This window comes from Mus caroli, unplaced genomic scaffold (genome assembly GCF_978045245.1).
Source record: "Mus caroli unplaced genomic scaffold, Mus_caroli_1 scaffold_11, whole genome shotgun sequence".
In the NCBI taxonomy this organism is placed as follows: Eukaryota; Metazoa; Chordata; class Mammalia; order Rodentia; family Muridae; genus Mus; species Mus caroli.
The window spans coordinates 4,291,808-4,317,099 of record NW_028227266.1 but is presented as its reverse complement, the minus strand read 5'-3'; the positions used below and the strand labels follow the sequence as shown (position 1 = coordinate 4,317,099).

Genomic DNA, 25,292 nt, shown 5'->3' with positions numbered 1-25,292 from the left:
TTTTTAAAGATTTATTTATTTATTATATGTAAGTACACTGTAGCTGTCTTCAGACACTCCAGAAGAGGGCGCCAGATCTCATTACGGATGGTTGTGAGCCACCATGTGGTTGCTGGGATTTGAACTCTGGACCTTTGGAAGAGCAGTCGGGTGCTCTTACCCACTGAGCCATCTCACCAGCCCCCAGTTTTAGTTTTTCTTAAGTGATCTATTTCTACTTTCTGTCATTAATTGTTTCTGTTTTCATTCCACTATTTGTTTGTGCTTTCACAGACCTCACTAAGGGATTTGCTCACATATATTTTAAGGTCCTTGGACATATATTAGCTATTGTCTTGTGCTTTGACTGTATTGTAGTTCTCGGGGCCATCTGTAGTAGGTTACTGTGCTCTGGTGGAGACATATATTGTCTTGATGTTGATGACTGTGCATTTGGGTTTAGAATGATTGTGATTGTAGGTGTTGATATGTGGTCTTGTTCCTGACAGAAGTGAAAAGTGGGAGATAATCAAGAATACATTTCCAACTTTATTGATTAAATTTAACATTGTAAGCCAGAAAAAAAGTGAGCCAAAATTGAGCAGATCTGAAGGTTTAAATCAAGTCTGGTTTTCTGGTTAAGGAAGCAATAAACCCTGAGAGAATCACAAATTGGGGTCAAATAGAACACTTCTTTGCCCAGGAAACTGTCCTCAAACTCTAAGGCTTATTGTTGTATCTTGTTTGTGGTGTTTTTTTCTCTTTTCTTTTTCTTTTTTTTTCCTCTTCAATAGGTTAGACTCAAAGTTATTTGAATCAGTAACAAGTGGGTTCTTATTTCTAAGACTTTGGATAGATTACTATGTAGTAAGTAGATAGAGAACTAAAGTTTAAGATGTTTTGACCAACATGCTGAAGATAGTCTTTAGCATTTCCTGAGCCTCTTCTATCCACACCCAATATCTGAAGAATCTACTCACGTTAAACAGTGGAAATGTTCCGATAAGTTTCTCTCTTTGCTCTCAAGCTAGAGAAAATTCAAACATATCTTTATGAATTAATTTTTGTTTTGTTTGACTTGCTCAGATCTGTTGAGAAAACAACCACTGTCAGCATAGCCTTCTTCATGCTTGCCTCAAAAGCTGCTTCTTTCTATACCTGCTAAGAGGGAACAAAGAAAGTGCCAGGTTCTCTATACTTTTTTTTTCTTCTCATTTGATAATTTCTCAGTATGTCAGCATAACAGAAACAACTTTAACTGATAATCTTCCAACTTCTGTGTGAGAAAATTTATTCAGAGTTTCACTAAGTATGTTACCTTGAGGATAGAAGAATAAAGCCCAATTGCATGAGTTTACTAATTCAGTGAATGCTTGGTGGCACTAAGAGGAGATGAACTTTTTATCTGTAGGATCAGATAATGCCCACATGTCTTGAGCACAATGTCAGATCTATATTTCTTATATATGAGATTAGTGTGCACAAAACTCAATTTCATATTATGTAAGGGTAGTTACATACACGGGGCAATTTGTGGATATCTAAGGGGAATATTTCTTCCCTACTCTATCTAGTCTCTTAATTGTTAGGGATTTGCCTTAAGTATAACATTCTTCTTATCTTTTTTTTTTTTTTTTTTTTTTTAGATAGAAACTGCAAGCATCAATGGCACATCAGAGAAAGTTTCTCTTTTCTTTCTTTTCTTTATTATTGGGTATTTATTTCATTTACATTTCCAATGCTATCCCAAAAGTCCCCCACACCCTCCCACATCCACTCCCCCACCCACCCACTCCCACCTCTTGGCCATGGCATTCCCCTGAACTGAGGCATATAAAGTCTGCACAATCAATGGGCCTCTCTTTCCACTGACACATATGCAGCTAGAGACATGAGTTCGGGGGGGGGGGTACTGGTTAGTTCATATTGTTGTTCTACCTATAGGGTTGCAGATCCCCCCAGCTCCCTGGGTACTTCCACCAGCTCCTCCATTGCGGGCCCTGTGATCCATCCAATAGCTGACTGTGAGCATCCACTTCTGTGTTTGCTAGGCCCCAGCATAGTCTCACATGTGACAGCTATATCAGGGTTCTTTCAGCAAAATCTTGCTAGTGTATGAAATGGTGTCAGGGTTTGGAGGCTGATTATGGGATGGATCTCTGGGTATGGTAGCCTCTAGATGGTCCATCCTTTCATCTCAGCACCAAACTCTGTCTCTGTAGCTCCTTCTATGGGTGCCTTGCTCCCAATTCCTAGAAGGGGCAAAGTATCCACACCTTGGTCTTTGTTCTTCCCGAGCTTCATATGTTTCACAAATAGTACCTTATATCTTGGGTATCCTAAGTTTCTGGGCTAATATCCACTTATCAATGAGTACATATCATGTGAGTTCTTTCATTGAGTTACCCCATTCAGGATGATGCCCTCCAGATCCATCCATTTGGCTAGGAATTTCATAAATTCATTCTTTTTAATAGCTGTGTAGTACTCCATTGTGTAAATGTACCACATTTTCTGTATCCATTCCTCTGTTGAGGGGCATCTGGGTTCTTTCTAGCTTCTGGCTATTATAAATAAGACTGCTATGAACATAGTGGAGCATGTGTCCTTCTTACCGGTTGGAACAACTTCTGGATATATGCCCAGGAGAGGTATTGCAGGATCCTCTGGTAGTATTAGGTCCAATTTTTTGAGGAACCGCCAGACTAATTTCCAGAGTGGTTGTACAAGCTTGCAATCCCACCAACAATGGAGGAGTGTTCCTCTTTCTCCACATCCTTGCCAGCATCTGCTGTCACCTGAATTTTTTTTTTTTTTTCTGACATACAGAAACATAATATATTTCAAGTGTTACAAGGTGTGTGGTCATTACAATGGCAGTCGAAAGTTCATACAAAAGGCTATATTCAAGCAGGGCTCCCAATCTGAAGGTTATTCTTTATACCATCATCCTTAGGATCCCCAATAGGGGTTTCATAAAATGATCCACTTTTTGGTCTGTGACACTTCTAAGATTTACATTCCTCATCTTTTTTTTTTTTTTTCAGCTTACCCTTCATTTTATTTTATTTTTTTTAATATTTTTATTACATATTTTCCTCAATTACATTTCCAATACTATCCCAAAAGTCCCCCATAGCGCCCCCCACTTCCCTACCCACCCATTCCCATTCTTTTGGCCCTGGCATTCCCCTATATTGGGGCATATAAAGTTTGCAAGTCCAATGGGCCTCTCTTTCCATTGATGGCCGACTAGGCCATCTTTCGATACATATGCAGCTAGAGACAAGAGCTCCAGGGTTCTGGTTAGTACATCATGTTGTTCCAACAATAGGGTTGCAGATCCCTTTAGCTCCTTGGGTACTTTCTCTAGCTTCTCCATTGGGAGCCCTGTGATACATCCAATAGCTGACTGTGAACATCCACTCCTGTGTTTGCTAGGCCCCGGCATCGTCTCACAAGAGACAGCTATATTTGGGTCCTTTCAGCAAGATCTTACTAGTGTATGCAATGGTGTCAGCGTTTAGAAGCTGATTATGGGACGGATCCCTGGATACAGCAGTCTCTAAATGGTCCATCCTTTCATCACAGCTACGAACTTTGTCTCTGTAACTCCTTCCCTGGGTGTTTTGTTCCCAATTCTAAGAAGGTGCACAGTGTCCACACTTTGGTCTTCATTCTTCTTGAGTTTCATGCGTTTATCAAATTGTATCTTATATCTTGGGTATCCTAAGTTTTGGGCTAATATCCACTTATCAATGAATACATATTGTGTGAGTTCTTTTGTGATTGTGTTACTTCACTCAAGATGATGCCCTCCAGGTCCATCCATTTGGCTAGGAATTTCATAAATTCATTCTTTTTAATAGCTGAGTAGTACTCCATTGTGTAAATGTACCATAATTTCTGTATCCATTCCTCTGTTGAGGGACATCTGGGTTCTTTCCAGCTTCTGGCTATTATAAATAGGGCTGCTATGAACATAGTGGAGCATGTGTCCTTTTTACCGGTTGGGACATCTTCTGGATATATGCCCAGGAGAGGTATTGCTGGATCCTCCGGTAGTACTATGTCCAATTTTCTGAGGAACCGCCAGACTGATTTCCAGAGTGGTTGTACAAGCTTGCAATCCCACCAACAATGGAGGAGTGTTCCACTTTCTCCACATCCTCGCCAGCATCTGCTGTCACCTGAATTTTTGATCTTAGCCATTCTGACTGGTGTGAGGTGGAATCTCAGGGTTGTTTTGAGTTGCATTTCCCTGATGATTAAGGATGCTGAGCATTTTTTCAGGTGCTTCTCTGCCATTCGGTATTCCTCAGGTGAGAATTCTTTGTTCAGTTCTGAGCCCCATTTTTTAATGGGGTTATTTGACTTTCTGGAGTCCACCTTCTTGAGTTCTTTATATATATTGGATATTAGTCCCTTATCTGATTTAGGATAGGTGAAGATCCTTTCCCAATCTGTTGGTGGTTTTTTTGTCTTATTGATGGTGTCTTTAGCCTTGCAGAAGCTTTGTAGTTTCATGAGGTCCCACTTGTCAATTCTCGATCTTACAGCACAAGCCATTACTGTTCTATTCAGGAATTTTTCCCCTGTGCCCATATCTTCAAGGCTTTTCCCCACTTTCTCCTCTATAAGTTTCAGTGTCTCTGGTTTTATGTGAAGTTCCTTGATCCACTTAGACTTGACCTTAGTACAAGGAGATAGGAATGGATCGATTCGCATTCTTCTACATGTTAACAACCAGTTGTGCCAGCACCATTTGTTGAAAATGCTGTCTTTCTTCCACTGGATGTTTTTAGCTCCCTTGTCGAAGATCAAGTGACCATAGGTGTGTGGGTTCATTTCTGGGTCTTCAATTCTATTCCATTGGTCTATTTGTCTGTCACTATACCAGTACCATGCAGTTTTTATCACAATTGCTCTGTAGTAGAGCTTTAGGTCCTGCATGGTGATTCCACCAGAGGTTCTTTTATCCTTGAGGAGAGTTTTTGCTATCCTAGGTTTTTTGTTATTCCAGATGAATTTGCAGATTGCACTTTCTAATTCGTTGAAGAATTGAGTTGGAATTTTGATGGGGATTGCATTGAATCTGTAGATTGCTTTTGGCAAGATAGCCATTTTTACAATGTTGATCCTGCCAATCCATGAGCATGGGAGATCTTTCCATCTTCTGAGATCTTCTATAATTTCTTTCTTCAGAGACTTGAAGTTTTTATTATACAGATCTTTCACTTCCTTAGTTAGAGTCACGCCAAGATATTTTATATTATTTGTGACTATTGAGAAGGGTGTTGTTTCCCTAATTTCTTTCTCAGCCTGTTTATTCTTTGTGTAGAGAAAGGCCATTGATTTGTTTGAGTTAATTTTATATCCAGCTACTTCACCGAAGCTGTTTATCAGGCTTAGGAGTTCTCTGGTGGAATTTTTAGGGTCACTTATATATACTATCATATCATCTGCAAAAAGTGATATTTTGACTTCATCTTTTCCAATTTGTATCCCTTTGATCTCCTTTTGTTGTCGAATTGCTCTGGCTAGGACTTCAAGTACAATGTTGAATAGGTATGGAGAAAGTGGACAGCCTTGTCTAGTCCCTGATTTTAGAGGGATTGCTTCAAGCTTCTGACCATTTACTTTGATGTTGGCTACTGGTTTGCTGTAGATTGCTTTTATCATGTTTAGGTATGGGCCTTGAATTCCTGATCTTTCCAAGACTTTTATCATGAATGGGTGTTGGATCTTGTCAAATGCTTTTTCCGCATCTAAGGAGATGACCATGTGGTTTTTGTCTTTGAGTTTGTTTATATACTGGATTACGTTGATGGATTTCCGTATATTGAACCATCCCTGCATCCCTGGGATGAAACCTACTTGGTCAGGATGGATGATTGTTTTGATGTGTTCTTGGATTCGGTTAGCAAGAACTTTATTGAGGATTTTTGCATCAATATTCATAAGGGATATTGGTCTGAAGTTTTCTATCTTTGTTGGGTCTTTTTGTGGTTTAGGTATCAGAGTAATTGTGGCTTCATAGAATGAGTTGGGTAGAGTACCTTCTGTTTCTATTTTGTGGAATAGTTTGTGAAGAACTGGGATTAGATCATCTTTGAAGGTCTGATAGAACTCTGCACTAAACCCATCTGGTCCTGGGCTTTTTTTAGTTGGGAGACTATTAATGACTGCTTCTATTTCTTTGGGGGATATAGGGCTGTTTAGATCATTAACCTGATCTTGATTCAACTTTGGTACCTGGTATCTGTCTAGGAACTTCTCCATTTCATCCAGGTTCTCCAGTTTTGTTGAGTATAGCCTTTGGTAGAAGGATCTGATGGTGTTTTGGATGTCTTCAGGATCTGTTGTTATGTCTCCTTTTTCATTTCTGATTTTGTTAATTAGGATGCTTTCCCTGTGCCCTCTAGTGAGTCTGGCTAAGGGTTTATCTATCTTGTTGATTTTCTCAAAGAACCAGCTCCTTGATTGGTTGATTCTTTGAATAGTTTTTCTTGTTTCCACTTGGTTGATTTCACCCCTGAGTTTGATTATTTCCTGCCGTCTACTCCTCTTGGGTGAATTTGCTTCCTTTTGTTCTAGTGCTTTTAGGTGTGTTGTCAAGCTGCTAATGTGTGCTCTCTCTAGTTTCCTTTTGGAGGCACTCAGAGCTATGAGTTTTCCTCTTAAAAATGCTTTCATTGCGTCCCATAAGTTTGGGTATGTTGTGGCTTCATTTTCATTGAACTCTAAAAAGTCCTTAATTTCTTTCTTTATTCCTTCCTTGACCAAGGTATCATTGAGAAGAGTGTTGTTCAGTTTCCACGTGAAGGTTGGCTTTCTATTATTTATTTTGTTATTGAAGATCAGCCTTAGTCCATGGTGATCTGATAGGATGCATGGGACAATTTCAATATTTTTATATCTGTTGAGGCCTGTTTTGTGACCAATTATGTGGTCAATTTTGGAGAAGGTACCATGAGGTGCTGAGAAGAAGGTATATCCTTTTGTTTTAGGATAGAATGTTCTGTAGATATCTGCCAGATCCATTTGATTCATAATTTCTGTTAGTTTCACTGTGTCCCTGTTTAGTTTCTGTTTCCATGATCTATCCATTGGTGAAAGTGGTGTGTTGAAGTCTCCCACTATTATTGTATGAGGTGCAATGTGTGCTTTGAGCTTTACTAAAGTTTCTTTAATGAATGTGGCTGCCTTTGTATTTGGAGCATAGATATTCAGGATTGATAGTTCCTCTTGGAGGATTTTACCTTTGATGAGTATGAAGTGTCCTTCCCTGTCTTTTTTAATGACTTTGGGTTGGAAGTCAATCTTATCAGATATTAGAATGGCTACTCCAGCTTGTTTCTTCATGCCATTTGCTTGGAAAATTGTTTTCCAGCCTTTCATTCTGAGGTAGTGTCTATCCTTTTCTCTGAGATGAGTTTCCTGTAAGCAGCAAAATGTTGGGTCTTGTTTGTGTAGCCAGTTTGTTAGTCTATGTCTTTTTATCGGGGAGTTGAGTCCATTGATATTAAGAGATATTAAGGAAAAGTAATTGTTGTTTCCTGTTATTTTTGATGTTAAAGTTGGCATTTTGTTCTTGTGGCCGTCTTCTTTTAGGTTTGTTGAGGGATTACCTTCTTGTTGTTTCTAGGGCGTGGTTCCTGTCCTTGTATTGGTTTTTTTCTGTTATTATCCTTTGAAGGGCTGGATTCGTGGAGAGATAATGTGTGAATTTGGTTTTGTCGTGGAATACTTTGGTTTCTCCATCTATGTTAATTGAGAGTTTGGCTGGGTATAGTAGCCTGGGCTGGAATTTGTGTTCTTTTAGTGTCTGTATAACATCCGTCCAGGATCTTCTGGCTTTCATAGTCTCTGGTGAAAAGTCTGGTGTAATTCTGATAGGCTTGCCTTTATATGTTACTTGGCCTTTTTCTCTTACTGCTTTTAGTATTCTATCTTTATTTAGAGCATTTGTTGCTCTGATTATTATGTGTCGGGAGGTATTTCTTTTCTGGTCCAGTCTATTTGGAGTTCTGTAGGCTTCTTGTATGTTCATGGGCATCTCTTTCTTTAGATTTGGGAAGTTTTCTTCTATAATTTTGTTGAAGATGTTTGCTGGTCCTTTGAGTTGAAAATCTTCATTCTCATCCACTCCTATTATCCGTAGGTTTGGTCTTCTCATTATGTCCTGTATTTCTTGGATGTTTTGAGTTAGGATCTTTTTGCATTTTACATTTTCCTTGATTGTTGTGCCGATGTTCTCTATGGAATCTTCTGCACCTGAGATTCTCTCTTCCATCTCTTGTATTCTGTTGCTGATGCTCGTATCTATGGTTCCAGATTTCTTTCCTAGGGTTTCTATCTCCAGTGTTGCCTCATTTTGGGTTTTCTTTATTGTGTCTACTTCCCTTTTTAGGTCTAGTATGGTTTTGTTCATTTCCATCATCTGTTTGGATGTGTTTTCCTGTTTTTCTGTAAGGACTTCTACCTGTTTGATTATGTTATCATGTTTTTCTTTAAGGATTTGTAACTCTTTAGCCGTGTTCTCCTGCAATTCTTTAAGGGATTTTTGTGCTTCCTCTTTATTGTCTTCTGCCTTTTTATCAGTGTTCTCCTGCATTTCTTTAAGTGTGTTATTAAAGTCCTTCTTGAAGTCCTCTATCATCATCAGGAGATATGCTTTTAAATCCGTGTCTAGCTTTTCCGGTGTGTTGTGGTGCCCTGGACTGGGCGAAGTGGGGGTGCTGGGTTCTGATGGTGGTGAGTGGTCTTGGTTCCTGTTAGTAAGATTATTACGTTTACCTTTCGCCATCTGGTAATCTCTGGGGTTAGTTGTTATCGTTGTCACTATTTAAAGATTGGAGCAGAAGCTGTGTTCCACTCACCAGCAGTCTCTAAATCCTGCGGCGGGGGTCGTGGGTAGCTGACGGTACCCCGGTGCTGGTCCAGCCGGAAGAGGCCTGTGGTCCTACTCAGGCCGTTTTTCTGCTTCCCTAACTAATGCAGTCTCTGGTCCCGTGTGCAATTGGATTGGAGCAGAAGCTGTGTTCCACTCTCCAGAAGTCTTAAGATCCTGTGGTGGGTGTTGTGGGTAGCTGGTGAGTGTCAGCCGACCCTGTGCCCCAGCTGCCCCGGTGCTTTTCTGACCGGAAGAGGGTTGTGGCCCTATTTAGGCCGGATTTCTCTCTCCCCAACCAGAGCAGTCTCAGGTCCCGCGTGATTGGACTGGAGCAGAAGCTGTGTTCCACTCACCAGCAGTCCCAAAATTCTGCGGCGGGGGTCGTGGGTAGCAGGCGGGTGTCAGGCAACCCTGCGCTCCCGCTACCCTGGCGCTGATCCGGCCGGGTGAGGCTTGTGGCCCTACTCAGGCCGGTTTCTGCTTCCCTAACTAATGCAGTCTCAGGTCCCGCGCAATTGGATTGGAGCAGAAGCTGTGTTCCACTCACCAGCAGTCCCAAAATCCTGCGGCAGGGGGTCGTGGGTAGCTGGCGGGTGTCAGGCAACCCTGCGCTCCCGCTACCCTGGCGCTGATCCAGCCGGATGAGGCCTGTGGTCCTACTCAGGCCGGTTTCTGCTTCCCTAACTAATGCAGTCTCAGGTCCCGCGCAATTGGATTGGAGCAGAAGCTGTGCTCCACTCACCAGAAGTCTTAAGATCCTGTGGCGGGTGTTGTGGGTAGCTGGCGAGTGTCAGCAGACCCTGCGCCCCAGCTGCCCCTGCTTTTCTGACCGGAAGAGGGTTGTGGCCCTATGTAGGCCGGATTTCTCTCTCCCCAACCAGAGCAGTCTCAGGTCCCGCGTGATTGGACTGGAGCAGAAGCTGTGTTCCACTCACCAGCAGTCCCAAAATCCTGCGGCGGGGGTCGTGGGTAGCTGGCGGGTGTCAGGCAACCCTGCGCTCCCGCTACCCTGGCGCTGATCCAGCCGGATGAGGCCTGTGGTCCTACTCAGGCCGGTTTCTGCTTCCCTAACTAATGCAGTCTCAGCGTCACCTGAATTTTTGATCTTAGCCATTCTGACTGGTGTGAGGTGGAATCTTAGGGTTGTTTTGATTTGCATTTCCCTAATGATTAAGGATGCTGAGCATTTTTTCAGGTGCTTCTCAGCAATTCGGTATTCCTCAGGTGAGAATTCTTTGTTTAGATTTGAGCCCCATTTTTAAGTGGGGTTATTTGATTTTTCTGGAGTCTACTTTCTTGAGTTCTTTATATATATTGGATATTAGTCCCCTATCTGATTTAGGATAGGTAAAGATCCTTTCCCAATCTGTTGGTGGCCTTTTTGTCTTATTGACAGTGTCTTTTGCGTTACAGAAGCTTTGCAATTTTATGAGGTCCCATTTGTTGATTCTCTATCTTACAGCACAAGCCATTGCTGTTCTATTCAGGAATTTTCCCCCTGTGCCCATATCTTCGAGGCTATTCCCCACTTTCTCCTCTATAAGTTTCACTGTCTCTGGTTTTGTGTGGAGTTCCTTGATCCTCTTAGATTTGACCTTGGTACAAGGAGATAGGAATGGATCAATTCGCATTCTTCTACATGATAACTGCCAGTTTTGCCAGCACCATTTGTTGGAAATGCTGTCTTTTTTTCACTGGATGGTTTTAGCTCCCTTATCAAAGATCAAGTGACCATAGGTGTGTGGGTTCATTTCTGGGTCTTCAATTCTATTCCATTGGTCTACTTGTCTGTCGCTATACCAGTATCATGCAGTTTTTATCACAATTGCTCTGTAGTACAGCTTTAGGACAGGCATGGTGATTCCACCAGAGTTTCTTTTATGCTTGAGAAGAGTTTTTGCTATCCTAGGTTTTTTGTTATTCCAGATGAATTTGCAGATTGCACTTTCTAATTCCTTGAAGAATTGAGTTGGAATTTTGATGGGGATTGCATTGAATCTGTAGATTGCTTTTGGTAGGATAGCCATTTTTACAATGTTGATCCTGCCAATCCATGACCATGGGAGACCTTTCCATCTTCTGAGATCTTCTTTAATTTCTTTCTTCCGAGACTTGAAGTTCTTATCATACAGATCTTTCACTTTCTTAGAGTCACACCAAGATATTTTATATTATTTGTGACTATTGAGAAGGGTGTTGTTTCCCTAATTTCTTTCTCAGCCTGTTTATTCTTTGTGTAGAGAAAGGCCATTGAATTGTTTGAGTTAATTTTATATCCAGCTATTTCACTGAAGCTGTTTATCAGGTTTAGGAGTTCTCTGGTGGAATTTTTAGGGTCACTTATATATACTATCATATCATCTGCAAAAAGTGATATTTTGACTTCATCTTTTCCAATTTGTATCCCCTTGATCTCCTTTTGTTGTCAAATTGCTCTGGCTAGGACTTCAAGTACTATGTTGAATAGGTAGGGAGAAAGTGGGCAGCCTTGTCTAGTCCCTGATTTTAGTGGGATTGCTTCCAGCTTCTCACCATTTACTTTGATGTTGGCTACTGGTTTGCTGTAGATTGCTTTTATCATGTTTAGGTATGGGCCTTGAATTCCTGATCTTTCCAAGACTTTTATCATGAATGGGTGTTGTATCTTGTCGAATGCTTTTTCCGCATCTAACAAGATGATCATGTGGTTTTTGTCTTTGAGTTTGTTTATATAATGGATTACGTTGATGGATTTCCATTTATTAAACCATCCCTGCATCCCTGGAATGAAACCTACTTGGTCAGGATGGATGTTTGTTTTGATGTGTTCTTGGATTCGGTTTGAGAGAATTTTATTGAGTATGTTTGCATTGATACTCATAAAGGAAATTGGTCTGAAGTTCTATGTCTTTGCAGGGTCTTTCTGTGGTTTAGGTATCAGAGTAATTGTGGCTTCATCGAATGAGTTGGGTAGAGTACATTATGCTTCTATTTTGTGGAATAGTTTGTGCAGAACTGGAATTAGATCTTCTTTGAAGGTCTGATAGAACTCTGCACTAAACCCATCTGGTCCTGGGCTTTTTTTTTTTTTTTTGGTTGAGAGACTATTAATGACTGCTTCTATTTCTTTAGGGGATATGGGACTGTTTAGATCATTAACCTGATCCTGATTTAACTTTGGTACCTGGTATCTGTCTAGAAATTTGTTCATTTCATCCAGGTTCTCCTGTTTTGTTGAATATAGCCTTTTGTAGAAGGATCTGATGGTGTTTTGGATTTCTTCAGGATCTGTTGTTATGTCTTCCTTTTCCTTTCTGATTTTGTTAATTAGGATGCTGTCCCTGTGCTCTTTAGTGAGTCTGGCTAAGGGTTTATCTATCTTGTTGATTTTCTCAAGGAACCAGCTCCTCTTTTGGTTGATTCTTTGAATAGTTCTTCCTGTTTCCACTTGGTTAATTTTGCCCCTGAGTTTGATTATTTCCTGCCATCTACTCCTCTTGGGTGAATTTGCTTCCTTTTATTCTAGAGCTTCTAGGTGTGTTGTCAAGCTGCTAGTGTGTGCTCTCTCTAGTTCCTTTTTGCAGGTATTCAGAGCTATGAGTTTTCCCCTTAGAAATGCTTTCATTGTATTCCAAAAGTTTGGGTATGTTGTGGCTTCATTTTCATTAAACTCTAAAAAGTCTTTAATTTCTTTCTTTACTTCTTCCTTGACCAAGGTATCATTGAGGAGAGTGTTGTTCAGTTTCCATGTGAATGTTGGTTTTCTATTATTTATATTGTTATTGAAGATCAGCCTTAGTCCATGGTTATCTGATAGGATGCATGGGACAATTTTAATATTTTTGTATCTGTTGAGGCCTGTTTTGTGACCAATTCTATGGTCAATTTTGGAGAAGGTACCATGAGGTGCTGAGAAGAAGGTATAACCTTTTGTTTTAGGATAAAATGTTCTGTAGATATCTGTTAGATCCATTTGTTTCCTAAATTCTGTTAGTTTCACTGTGTCCCTGTTTAGTTTCTGTTTCCATGATCTGTCCATTGATGAAAGTGGTGTGTTGAAGTCTCCCACTATTATTGTGTGAGGTGCAATGTGTGCTTTGAGCTTTACTAAAGTTTCTTTAATGAACGTGGGTGTCCTTGTATTTGGAGCATAGATATTCAGAATTGATAGTTCCTCTTGGAAGATTTTGCCTTTGATGAGTATGAAGTGTCCCTCCTTGTCTTTTTTGATGACTTTGGTTTGGAAGTCGATTTTATTCGATATTAGAATGGCTACTCCAGCTTGTTTCTTCAGACCGTTTGTTTGGAAAATTGTTTTCCACTCTCTAGTGTCTGTCTTTTTCCCTGAGATGGGTTTCCTGTAAGCAGCAGAATGTTGGGTCCTGTTTGTGTATCCAGTCTGTTAGTCTATGTCTTTTTATTGGGGAATTGAGTCCATTGATATTAAGAGATATTAAGGAAAAGTAATTGTTGCTTCCTTTTATTTTTGTTGTTAGAGTTGGCATTCTGTTCTTGTGGCAGTCTTCTTTTAGAATCGTTGAGGGATTACTTTCTTGCTTTTTCTAGGGCGTGATTTCCGTCCTTGTATTGTTTTTTTTCTGTTATTATCCGTTGAAGGGCTGGATTCGTGGAAAGATAATGTGTGAATTTGGTTCTGTCATGGAATAATTTGGTTTCTCCATCTATGGTAACTGCAAGTATGGCTGGGTATAGTAGCCTGTGCTGGGATTTGTGTTCTCTTAGTGTCTGTATAACATCTGTCCTGGATCTTCTGGCTTTCATAGTCTCTGGTGAAAAGTCTGTTGTAATTCTGATAGGCCTGCCTTTATATGTTACTTGACCTTTTTCCCTTACTGCTTTTAATATTCTATCTTTATTTAGTGCATTTGTTGTTTTGACTATTATGTGTCGGGAGAAATTTCTTTTCTGGTCCAGGCTATTTGGAGTTCTGTAGGCTTCTTGTATGTTCATGGGCATCTCTTTCTTTAGGTTTGGTAAGTTTTCTTCTATAATTTTGTTGAAGATATTTGCTGGCCCCTTAAGTTGAAAATCTTCATTTTCATCTACTCCTATTATCCGTAGGTTTGGTCATCTCATTGTGTCCTGGAATTCCTGGATGTTTTGAGTTAGGATTTTTTTGCACTTTGCATTTTTTTTTTTTGATTGTTGTGCCGATGTTCTCTATGTACCTGAGATTCTCTCTTCCATCTCTTGTATTCTGTTTCTGATGCTTGCATCTATGGTTCCAGATTTCTTTTTTAGGGTTTCTATCTGCAGATTTGCCTCACTGTGTTTTTTTTTTTTTTTATTGTGTCCACTTCCCTAAAAAGGTTTTGTTCATTTCCATCACCTGTTTGGATGTGTTTTCCTTTTTTTCTTTAAGCACTTGTAACTCTTTAACAGTGTTCTCCTGTATTTCTTTAAGTGAGTTATTAAAGTCCTTCTTGATGTCCTCTACCATCATCATGAGATATGCTTTTAAATCCGGTCTTGCTTTTCAGGTGTGTTGGGGTACCCAGGACTGGCTGAGGTGGGAGTGCTGGGTTCTGATGATGGTGAGTGGTCTTGGTTTCTGTTAGTAAGATTCTTACGTCTGCCTTTCGCCATCTGGTAATCTCTGGAGTCTGTTGTTATTGTTGTCTCTGGTTAGAGCGTGTACCTTTTGTGATTCTGTTAGCCTGTACCAGCAGACCTGGGAGTCTAGCTCTCTCCTAAGTTTCAGTGGTTAGAGCACTCTCTGTAGGCAATCTCTCTTCTTGCAGAGAAGTTGCACAGATATCTGTTGTTCAAATTTGCCTCCTGGAAGAAGATGAAGGCCCGAAACAGGGCCTGTCCCAGAAGCTGTTAGCTTCTGTAGTCCACACTCTCACCTGTGCAGACTAGTCTTTGTGGGATCCGGGAAGGGAGATGGCTCCTGTGGATGCTCCAGCAAAGCCCTCCTGGGCGGGGTGGACACCTCTCCTCTGGCAGGGAAGGTGCCCGGATATTCTGGAGCACGAAATGGGGCCTGCCTTAGAAGCTCTGTGGCTCCCGCACAAACAGAAGCTGTTAGCTTCTGTAGTCCACACTCTTACCTGTGCAGACTAGTCTTGGCAGGATCCGGGAACCAAGATGTCTCCGGCAGGTGTTCTGGGAACGGCTTCCTGGGCCAGGCAGACGCCTCTCCTCTGGCAGGGAGAGTGTCCGGATCCATACTTCGTATCTTAACCAGGCTCTCAGCCTCCTTCTGGGAGGTGAAATGGTTTATTTGATGGGTGAGTCCAGAGTGCTTATAAGAATGAAGGATGCAGTTTACTGGGATTCTCAACTGGGATCCAGAGGACCAAACAAAATGGAATGCTAATGATTGGATTAAGAATTGTCTTTAATGTTTAGTTTTAAGACATGCTTTAATTTTCCAAGTTTGCAAAGCATTAATTAGACTCAAAATAAGTGAGAGATTTTTGTCATATTTAAAACTTCACTGTTAGAAGAATCCGATACTTTAACTGGTTATTGGTTACCCAGCTGATATATAGTAAGAGTAAGAACTTGATGCTAAAGAATTGGGCTCAATTATTTTACTTTTTCATTTTATTTTTTAATTTTTTTATTAGGTATTTTCCTCATTTACATTTCCAATTTTATTTTAAATATATAGCCATTTGCTTGCATGTATATGTCTATGCACCATGTTTGTGCAGTGCCCTCAGAGGCCAGAGAGGGCATCAGATTTCCCTGGGTCTGGAGTTACAGAGAGTTATGGACTGCCATGTGGGTACTGAGAATCAAACCTGAGTCCTTTGAAAGAGCAGCCAGTGAATTTAACCAGTGGGTCATCTCTCCCACTCTTGAGTCTTCCTGAGGCAGAGTTCAGGTTAAAAGATTTGTTTTGGTTTATTTGTGGAATTTATTGTTAATTGTATGTTTTTGTCAGCACATGAATAATACTGAAAGTGAGCAAGCTTAAACTTTTATGATGTAATATCACTGTGCCAATTGAATTTGCTTTTCCTTTGACACTGACATTGAATGATGAGTTTAATGGTTCGTGACACAGGAACCAAGTATTGGTTTTGATCACTTGAGTGATATTTTTCGCCTTCATGTCATACTCAAATTGCCTCGACCCATGGAAGAAATAGAGGAATCCTAGAAGCAGAGAGGCATGGTTAGTTATCTTGCATAGTGCAAACTTCTCCCCTGCATCTTAATTTTATGAATATAAAGTCAATACTATTGTAAGGAAAATAAAGATAATGTAGAATTGCAAAGATGTAGTTTGCTTTCATCCCACTCCATGGGAATCACTTAGGAAAAAGCCAAGCACAAGTGTCAAAGCATCTCTGAGTGTGGTAGGCAGGCCCTGGCTCTCAAGCTAGATTTCAACAAGACATCTCAGTGAGGAGAAAAGAAGGGCTTTCTGGGTCTGTCCTTGGACTCACCACTCTCATTTCTATAGATGTGCAACATGTTTATCTATTTCAGGTTTGGGGGTTCTGTTTAGGTATTATGGAGATAATCAATGCAGCACTTAATTTTTTTTTAAAATCATTATTAGTGTGTGTGTTTACAGATGCATGCCATGCCATGGTGTGTGTGTGGTGGTTAAAGACAACTTTGTAGATCTGGCTTTTCTCCATCTTACTTTACATGAGAACCAGTGATTGAATTTGGGTCATCGACAAGTACTGCTGGCACCTTTACCCAGTGAACCATCTCCCTGGTCTTCAAACAATTGTTTTTAGACTATGAGTTATTTGATGGCCCAGGCCACTGTGTTTGAAAGTCTACTATTAGGACTTTGTTTGCATAAAGTTCTGGGCAGAGGATGTAGCTCAGTGGCAGAACATTTGCCTAGTACAAGAAGAGTTCTCAGTTCAACTCTCAGTACAGCTACTAACTTCAAACTAAGCAAAACCCCAACCAACCAATCAAACAAACAAAAAGCCAATTGCTAAATAGTCTTTTAAAATCTCCTGGGTCTTATCATAATCCCACTGCCTCAGATACTTGAAGCACATAGTTTTTTCATAAATGAACTCTAAGCTATGTATCTTAAACTATATATATATGTATATATTGTGAATGTATGTAATATATACACATGTATGTCTGTTTCTAAATATGTTTGGGGATCATTATTCATCTTGTGTGTTTAGTTATCTTTCTCACATTAGGGGCTATTTTAGGAACTATTTTAGGTCAGTGGTGATTGAAATTAATTTTGGTACTTTCTATATAGACTTGAAATAGCATCTCAGAGTCAGTTTAGCACTTGTTGGCTCAGTTTGAGAATGTCTACGGGGGTAATGCCTACCAACCAGTGTATGTACTTGAGAATGGTAACACTACACTAAAATCCAACATTTGCCCTTTGTGCTGTCCTGTTTTAGTCTCCCAAGCCCCCACACAATGGAGACATTGGCACTCACCATTATGTTGGAAGACAGCATCCACACGGAGGCGAATTCCTGGGAAGCACTTTATTATCCTCTGTGGGAATCCTCTGTCCATTGCTTGTGCCATCTCATCATACCTATGTGCAAATATTTCAAAGGATTCTTTCTACTTGATGTCTGTTTAGTGAGCTTAATCTTTCTGTTGCCAAGTTTAGAGTCAAGCAGCATTATAGGAACTGAGCAGGCCTGGTAGAGAGAAACACCTAATAGTACCAATGATAAAGACATGGTAGAGATTATGATACTGCAGTGTGTGTGTTTGCATGCTCAGATGCCACCGTACCAAACTTTGACGTAGTTCTGGGAATTGTTTTAGGTTCTCACAATTGTAAGGTACATGGTTTATTGACTCAGCCACCTCCTCAGCCTCTACTTACCATCTCCTAAAAACAATAAGAAAAATCACCAGTAGGCAAAGATGTAGCTTTTTGGATAAGGATCAACAAAATAATCAATGGAAAAGGCCACAGCTTCTCTCAGAGTAGTTCTTCCTGAAGAACTGTTAAATCACTTTGTAACTCTTCTAGATTCTGACTGGCTATGATTCTGCCATTGACAGTTTGGTTGGTATTGATATCTTTAGTACGTTTTTATTGTTTTTATTTAAGTTGGACAGAAATTATTGGACTCATTCAACCATCTTAGTTTAATAAGTGTCATACACTGGAGATTGCCGGCAACACAATCCACTGGGAGACTGTAGATTTGTTTTGTTTTTGATTATGTTGGGGTAATATTGCCAGGGATGCCTCCCTCCCTAATCAAACAAACAGAGTTACCTCCAGCACCAGATGCCAACAAAAAAGAAGGTTTTCCTTGTATCTTGATCATAGACGGCTGCATCAATTTTTTTCACACGTCTTGGGAATCCGAGTGTGTGGATGGATTTGGGGTAACCGGGCAAGACAGAATATCCCCTGATGACCCAGAAATTCTCATCTAGACAGAGAAAGGGATCTCTTCAGATGTCTTTTGCTCTGTGTCTTACAGGGAGGAAGAGATGACTCAGGAAGTTTGAAAATAACGAGGTATTTCGTTCCTCTCAGCTGCCAACCCAGTAATCTCATGCCTCTATTGTAGTTTTTTCTTGTTCTATTTCTTTTTATTTGCTAAGTATAATAATCCTATAAAAAGGAACATAGATGAGATAGATTGTTTTGGAAAAAAAGAATGGACTTCTACAGTTTTAAGAAACTATTTACTTTTTGTGAATGGGTGTTTCCTCTGCATGTGTGTCTTTATACCACGTATGTGACTGGTGTCCACGGAGGCCTGAAGAGAGCATTGAATTCTCTAGCACTATTTTCAGCCCATGGGTGCTGGGAATTGAACCCAGGTCCTCTGGAAGAGCAGCCAGTGCTCATGATTGCTGATCAGCTCTCAGCTTTTATAGTTTTTAATCACAAAAATTCCTTTTAGTGAGTTTGGGGTGATAGAAATCATCACAGCCATAGAGAGAAACAATTGTCACTGTCATTTATGAGGATAACCTAAATTAGGGGAGAAGCCCTTCACAAAACTCATGATTAAGATTGCATTTTGCAGAAATACCCATTGCCCTTTTAGAAAAGAGGAGAAAGAGGAACCATGACTGGCAAATTTACCTTTAAAAACAAGGAGCTCATCTCTGGGGCTTTCATAGGCAGCTTGAAGATCAGCTGGCAGAGATGGCCAGAAGGAATCAATAAACTCAAACTCAGCCCCAGCAATATCAGAGTAGACCCTCCATAAGTGCCTGCATTAAACACAAAATATTTCATCAATGATGTCCTGGTACCTGTGTCCATCAGCATGTTTCAGTCTTAGGTTTGTGGTTTGTGGTATGCATGCATGTGTGCCTACATGTTCACATATGTGGGGCATACATGTGAACTCATGTGTGCCTATGTGTGGAGGCTGCAGGTTGCCCTTGGGTGTTTTCTTTGATTGTTTTCTACATTGTTTCTTGAGGAAGAATCTCTTGCTGATGTACTGGTACATGCTCAGCAACTGGCTTTCTAGGTGAGTAGAAGACTGTTTACCAGGAGATCCTTTGATTAAAAACATCTTTATAAGAAGCTGGAGTGTCAAGGGAATAGGTTTACCTGCCTTTAAAGAACATAACTTCCCTGCGGAAAGTAGTGATAGCATCAAAAGTCAAGGTGGGGTCACAGGCGTGGGGCTCAGAGTTTCCATTTGGCTTGGTGGTTACCTTAGGTGGACTTCCTTCAATAAAAAAGAAAGACTATTCAGAAGGCACAGAAACTATGTCCTCATCAGGGTCTTACCTAAGTACATGTTTGCTTCACAATAATATTTCAGGAAGCAACCCTCTCAATTTCCTCTATGCAAAACTTTCTGTTTAGTTACCATATATGCAGCTCCACAATGCTACTAACCATAAATGGACTGGATCCCATCAATATCATCCTGAGAAAGTGGGTATTTGCTAGGATCCAGGGAGACGTAATTGGGGAACATCAAGGCTGTTTGATCATTGGAGTGGGACAGCCCCAGAGAGTGACCAAATTCATGAGCAGCCACAAGAAACAAGTTGAACCCTTGATAAAGCAGAAAAGATGACCATGAGTTGATGAAGAAATTTAACCCAGGACGCAGATTGCTCGAGACTGCTTACTCAGAAATGAATAGCTGGCATGGCAGTACACCCTTTTATTTCCAGGATTGAAGAGGCAGAGGCAGGCAGAGCTCTTTGAATTCAAGACTAGTCTGGTTTACACATGTGTTCCAGGCCAGCCAAGTTTACATGGTTAGAACCTGCCTTAGAAACAAAACACATATACAAACAAAAGAAATGGAATATTATTTTAAGAAATGGAGCCACCAATTTGAGGGATATGTATATGATCATCCTTATGTTCTTCTGTGGTTCTCTACCAACTGGACAATAAAGCCCTAACTTCTTCTCCTAGCTCTAGACAATCTAGCTCTTACCTTTTTTCAGCCATAGATACCTTTGCACAGCCCTCAGGTCTTTCTTCCTGGCTTGGTGCATTCTCTCATGTGCTCTGAGCCAGCCACTTCAAAACACTTTCATTTCTTATCTATACTAAGTTCTTCCTATACCTGTCTTTAGACTTCCTTTCCTTTTATTTTTCTCCTTTGAGACAGTGTCTCATGTATCTCTGGTTGGCCTCAAATCCACTGTATAGCTGAGGATGATCTTCACCTCCTGAGCCTTCAGCCTCGACCTCCCAGGTGGTGGAACTACAGGGGTGCACTACCACACTCAGTTTATTGAGTCCTGGGGATTGTACTCCTAGCCTTATGCTCACCAGAAAAAACTCTTTCAACTGAGCTTCATCTCCAGCCAGTGGATTCATTTCTCCTGCTCAGTCATGCTCACTACAGCTCTCTTCTACTCCAAAGCAATATAATACAATGGACGAAGAATGATAGGGACAGATGGCAACTCTTTGAACTGCTGGCCTGTACAGAGCTTAGTTGAAGGCCATGTTGATCTTATTCCTTGGAAAACAGCCTTGGTTAACTTGGACTACAACTCTGGCCTCTTTAAGAATTCATCTCACAACACTTTTCAGTAGAGGGCTTGACACAGTGCATGGAGGAGGAGCAATTAACACTAATTGGCTAAGGATAGTCAGATGGAGAAATCTTCCATTTCTGCTTCTGGATATGAAAGTGAAGCCTGTTGAAGAAAGCTTGCCAATCCTGAGTTTGGCAAGTGCTTGGGCTATTTCTTACAATTAATTAAGCACATATACTCTGGCTTTGGATCAAAATGGAAACCAAGGAAATAGTGGTTATTCTGCAGTAGAGGATACACATAGAAGAGTTCACCCCACCTCTCAGTTTCCTGAGTGCAATGTTCCTCCTTCACTCCTGTCTGTAATGCTAACTCATGTGGCACTGGCCACAGCTCATCCTAGACTCCCATTGCTGCTTGAAGCTCAGCCAGCACTGACCGCTTCATCTGTCTCAATAGTACTTGGGAGAAAAAGAGCTTCCTGTGCTCTAGTGGATAGAGCAATTAGGGTGTGTCTGCAAAAACTAAAACTAACCCAGAGTATTTGACCTCATGGAGTCAGGAATCATCTGCAGTCTTGTGTGCTGCCCATCAGGAAGGTCATGACCTTTACTTCCCTGGGATCAGGAAGGCCGTGATCTACACTGTCCTGGAATCATGGGGGCCAGATCTCAAACCCAAATTGTTGAGGGACAAAGAATAGTGAGAGGCGGAAGGTTCCTGAGCCTCCTCCTTTGCTTGATAAACATAGAATTACTGTAATGAAGTTTGGGTGTTTTCTCTAAAAAGTAACAGTACACTGAAGCTGGAGAGATTGGTTAGCATTTAGGGGTACCAGCTGTTGGTCCAGAGGATGTGAGTTAGGTTCCCAGGATTCACAAACTCTTATTCCAGGGGATCTGATGTCCTCTTCTGGCCTCTGAAATCATCAAGCATACATGTGGTATGCAGGCATACATGCAAGCAATATACCCATCCATAAGTACACCCAAATAAAACATGTTCAGTGCTGCTCAGGCCAACTTAGTTGCCTTAAAGGACAAGATCAAGTATAAGAACTAGGGTCTAATAATTTGCAGATGAGAGGAGACGGTTAGTAGAGAAAGTCTATGCTTTCAATTGACTTTTATGGGCCATAACCCCACAAAGTGTTTCTTAATCCCAGGCTTAAAACCACCAGCCCTCTTAAGTCTTCTTTTAGTCTTTAAGCTACAGGCAACAATAGCCATTGATTCAGTGTGCAGCCTTGTGCTGAGTATGGAGGTTAAAGCATCACACAGGATTGCAGAGGCTGTAAGGCTGGAACTTTTGAGAACACCTCTGGGGTTCACACAACACACCTTGCACAGTTTTGTGAACACAGTGGACCAGCAGGCACTGTGGAAATTCCCAGTGCTATGTTAATGAGTGCATGGGCAAATGGCAAACAGTGTTCTCAGACCAGGATGTGAGAGCTCTGTAAGAAGACTACCAGAGCATAGCCATTGCTAATGGTTGTTAGTCATCCTACTAGTGTGATCTGAGAATACAGAACATTATGTAAGAAACTAGGGAATTTGGACGTGAAAGGCAGATAATTGTACAGTGCTTCTTTCTAGATGATTTTTTTTTAGATTAATGCAATTTTCTCACAGTGAAAATTAGTCTCACCTTTCCCATCCTTGGCTATCCATGTTTCATCTTCGTCAAAGTGAGTGTCACCACCTAGACCCAGACCAGGAGGAAAGGCATGGCCAAGGACTCCCAGAGGACCATCAAAGTGACGAGGACACCAGCCATGGACTGAAAGACAGTTGATGGGGAGATAGCTCAGCTCCCTGTGATCTTAGAAGAAGTCACTCCCCTCACTGCAAGCCTTACCTCCTGTCCTGAATGCTATCATTATATCTGCAACCCCCTTGGATATCCTGGTAAACATCAGTGGAGTGACCTTGCTCCAAACTTGTAGAGCTTTCTGAATAGCCTCATCCACATCAGCTGGTGTCATATCAGGAGTATAGTTCATTATTCTGAAAAATAGGCAACATTATAGGAACTGTGGATATGGTAGTTTACTAGTCATGGGCCGTAGTGACTTGTAACATTGTGCTGTGCTCCCGCTTTATTTAAATGAGACAGCTTTACATAACCCAACTTGGAGTTTCCTTTCTCATGCTGCAATAACACACTTTGGCCAAATGCAGCTTAGAGGAGGAAAGCGTTTGTTTGGTTTACAGTTCCTGGCCACAGTTCATTACTGAGGGGTTTGGGCAGGAATCCAAAGCATGATGGAAGAACACAGCTTGTTGGTTCACTCTCAGGTTTATGCCTAGCAAGTTTTCACCTATGTGTGCACCCTTGAATGTTTGTATGTGTGCTACATGTGTGTAGGGACCTGCAGAAGTCAAAAGAGGGCATGTAATCCCTTTGAACTGGAGTGCCACATGATTGTGAGCTGTCATGTGAGTACTGGGAATCAAACTTGATTTGCAAGAGTGTACAAGCTCTTAACTGATGAGTCATTTCCTTAACCTCTTAGCTAACTTTTTTTTTTTTTTACTTGTTTCCTTAAATCTCTTGTAGTTCCTTATCCTTAAATAGCCAAGTATCCAGAGTATACATTGTTATACTGGGACCCATCTAAGATTTGAGATTTGATAGCTCTAAAACACACACACACACACACACACACCCCTCAAGCACCCCTCTACATGAGCACATGCTTGGATGCACAAATGAACATGTTCCTCCTCCCCCACACTCACATCCTTCCCTTCTTTCTGCACACCTCATCACGCCTCCAGGGCACTGTAGCAGATGGTGGTGCTTCCTATTCTGAGCTCACAGGGGACAAGAGAGCCTAGAGATTGGAACCTGTCTACTGGAGCCAACTCTGTAGCACTAGCTACAGCCTTTCGATTTAGTTTCTGTGTGGTTGTCATATTGCCCACAGCATAGGTCTAATGAGGGATGAGATACATAGAACCCACAAAGTGGCATGCACTTTGAAAGTGTCAGTTAGATAAGCCATCACTGTAGTTGCTTCTTGGAGATTAATTATTTGGGTTAGTTAACCAAAGTTGGTAGAAACATTACCTGTATGTAAGGCTGTATTTTCTCCACCCAGGGAGTGTGTAGCCATATTGCCCCACATCTGGTACCCCACACCTGGGCACTTTCATGATCGCTAGTGTGTCTGAATCCAGTTTTCCAGTCACTGTCAATCCGAAAAATGCCTGCATCTCCCGAAGTTTTCCATCAAAGAGACTCCTGTTCTTGCTTTGGACAAAATGACTCCCTTCTATTTCAAGAGAGTAGAACTGGTTGAGATATGCCTGTCAGGAAAGATGTAAAGGACACAGACTACAGGAGAGCAAAGGTTTATGAGTGACTAGAATTAGCCAAATCACACACCCATACAACAACTAAGGGCAGCCACTTGGCTTATATTCTTACTGTTCCTTTCATCTTATGCTCTTGAAATTCTAGGAGACATCAGAGATGATGCTCTATTTTGCAAACTTATGCAATTTAACCTTAGAGTTAGACTCACGGAAAGGATCTCATTCTCTTGAGATACACTGAGACTCTGCAGGAATGTGCTGTCTTGGAAAGTCCCGAGAGAAGCTATAAAAGGCACATTTTATTGCTTGTTGCTTTTTAGCATGCATTGAGCTCCTACCTGGGCCAGTTGGTTGTTCTCCTCATTTTTGTCCTTCCTGTCTGGAGGAAATGCAGAGGAAAGGGTTATAAAATTAACCATCAGAGGCAGAAGGCACTTCATTCCTGTCTCTTCAGTTAAAGCTTGTTTCTGTTTGCATGGCATTTAGAAAGTTGACAGTGAGACGTGGCATGAAGTAATCACTTAATTAATAACAGCAAAGCACATTGCCATGAAGTGTCTCATGACTTCTTTTTCCCCTTAGATAAACTTGAATTTTGCAACCACAGTTGGTGATTGTTTATCTAGCATATTGCTCACTTTTGAGCGCTGACAATAGCAAGGCCCCCAAGTTAGTCTTCTGGTCTCAAAACTGGTAGTTTTCAACATATAAGTTATTATGAATTTTGAAATAATTTTCTTTGGCAGAAAACACTAGCATATCTTGGTAGTGTGATGGGAAGAGACAATGGAGTCGGATATTAGTTTAAGTACTGTGCTATGGTGCCTGGCTTCTATATGAGTTCTGCCTACTGAGCCACTTCCCAGACTCTGTGTCTTATTGTCAGGAGTACTGGCTAGTTAAATATGAGTAACTATTTGTTATTATTATTTATTTTAGAATTATATTTGAATGTTTTTTGTAATGTCTTTTTATGGTAATGATGTTAAACATTCTTTTTAAAAAATTATTTGTTTTTTATATCCTAACCAGCTTCCCATCCCTGCACTCCTCTAGTCTTTCCCCCAACTTCTCTTTTCTCCTCCATATGTTAAACATTCTTATATCAACTGTTTGTTTTTTTCTACCAGAATTGTCTCTGGTTTCTCAGAGTTTTTTGTTTGATGTCTGTTTATCACATTGCCAAC

At 40.8% G+C, this 25,292-nt stretch overlaps 1 protein-coding gene across 1 annotated transcript; it reads right to left on the bottom strand.

The window, feature by feature from the left end:
- Positions 1–15,749: 15,749 nt before the first annotated feature.
- Positions 15,750–24,587, bottom strand: Mmp27 (matrix metallopeptidase 27). Its single transcript, XM_021172651.2, has 10 exons — positions 24,444–24,587; positions 23,858–24,096; positions 22,643–22,791; positions 22,433–22,564; positions 19,674–19,835; positions 19,380–19,500; positions 18,900–19,030; positions 18,075–18,234; positions 17,269–17,372; positions 15,750–15,985 (listed from the first exon to the last, which is right to left on the bottom strand). Exons 1-10 carry the CDS (start codon positions 24,585–24,587, stop codon positions 15,750–15,752), a joined length of 1,578 nt encoding a protein of 525 aa, XP_021028310.1.
- Between the last annotated feature and the right edge of the window lie 705 nt (positions 24,588–25,292).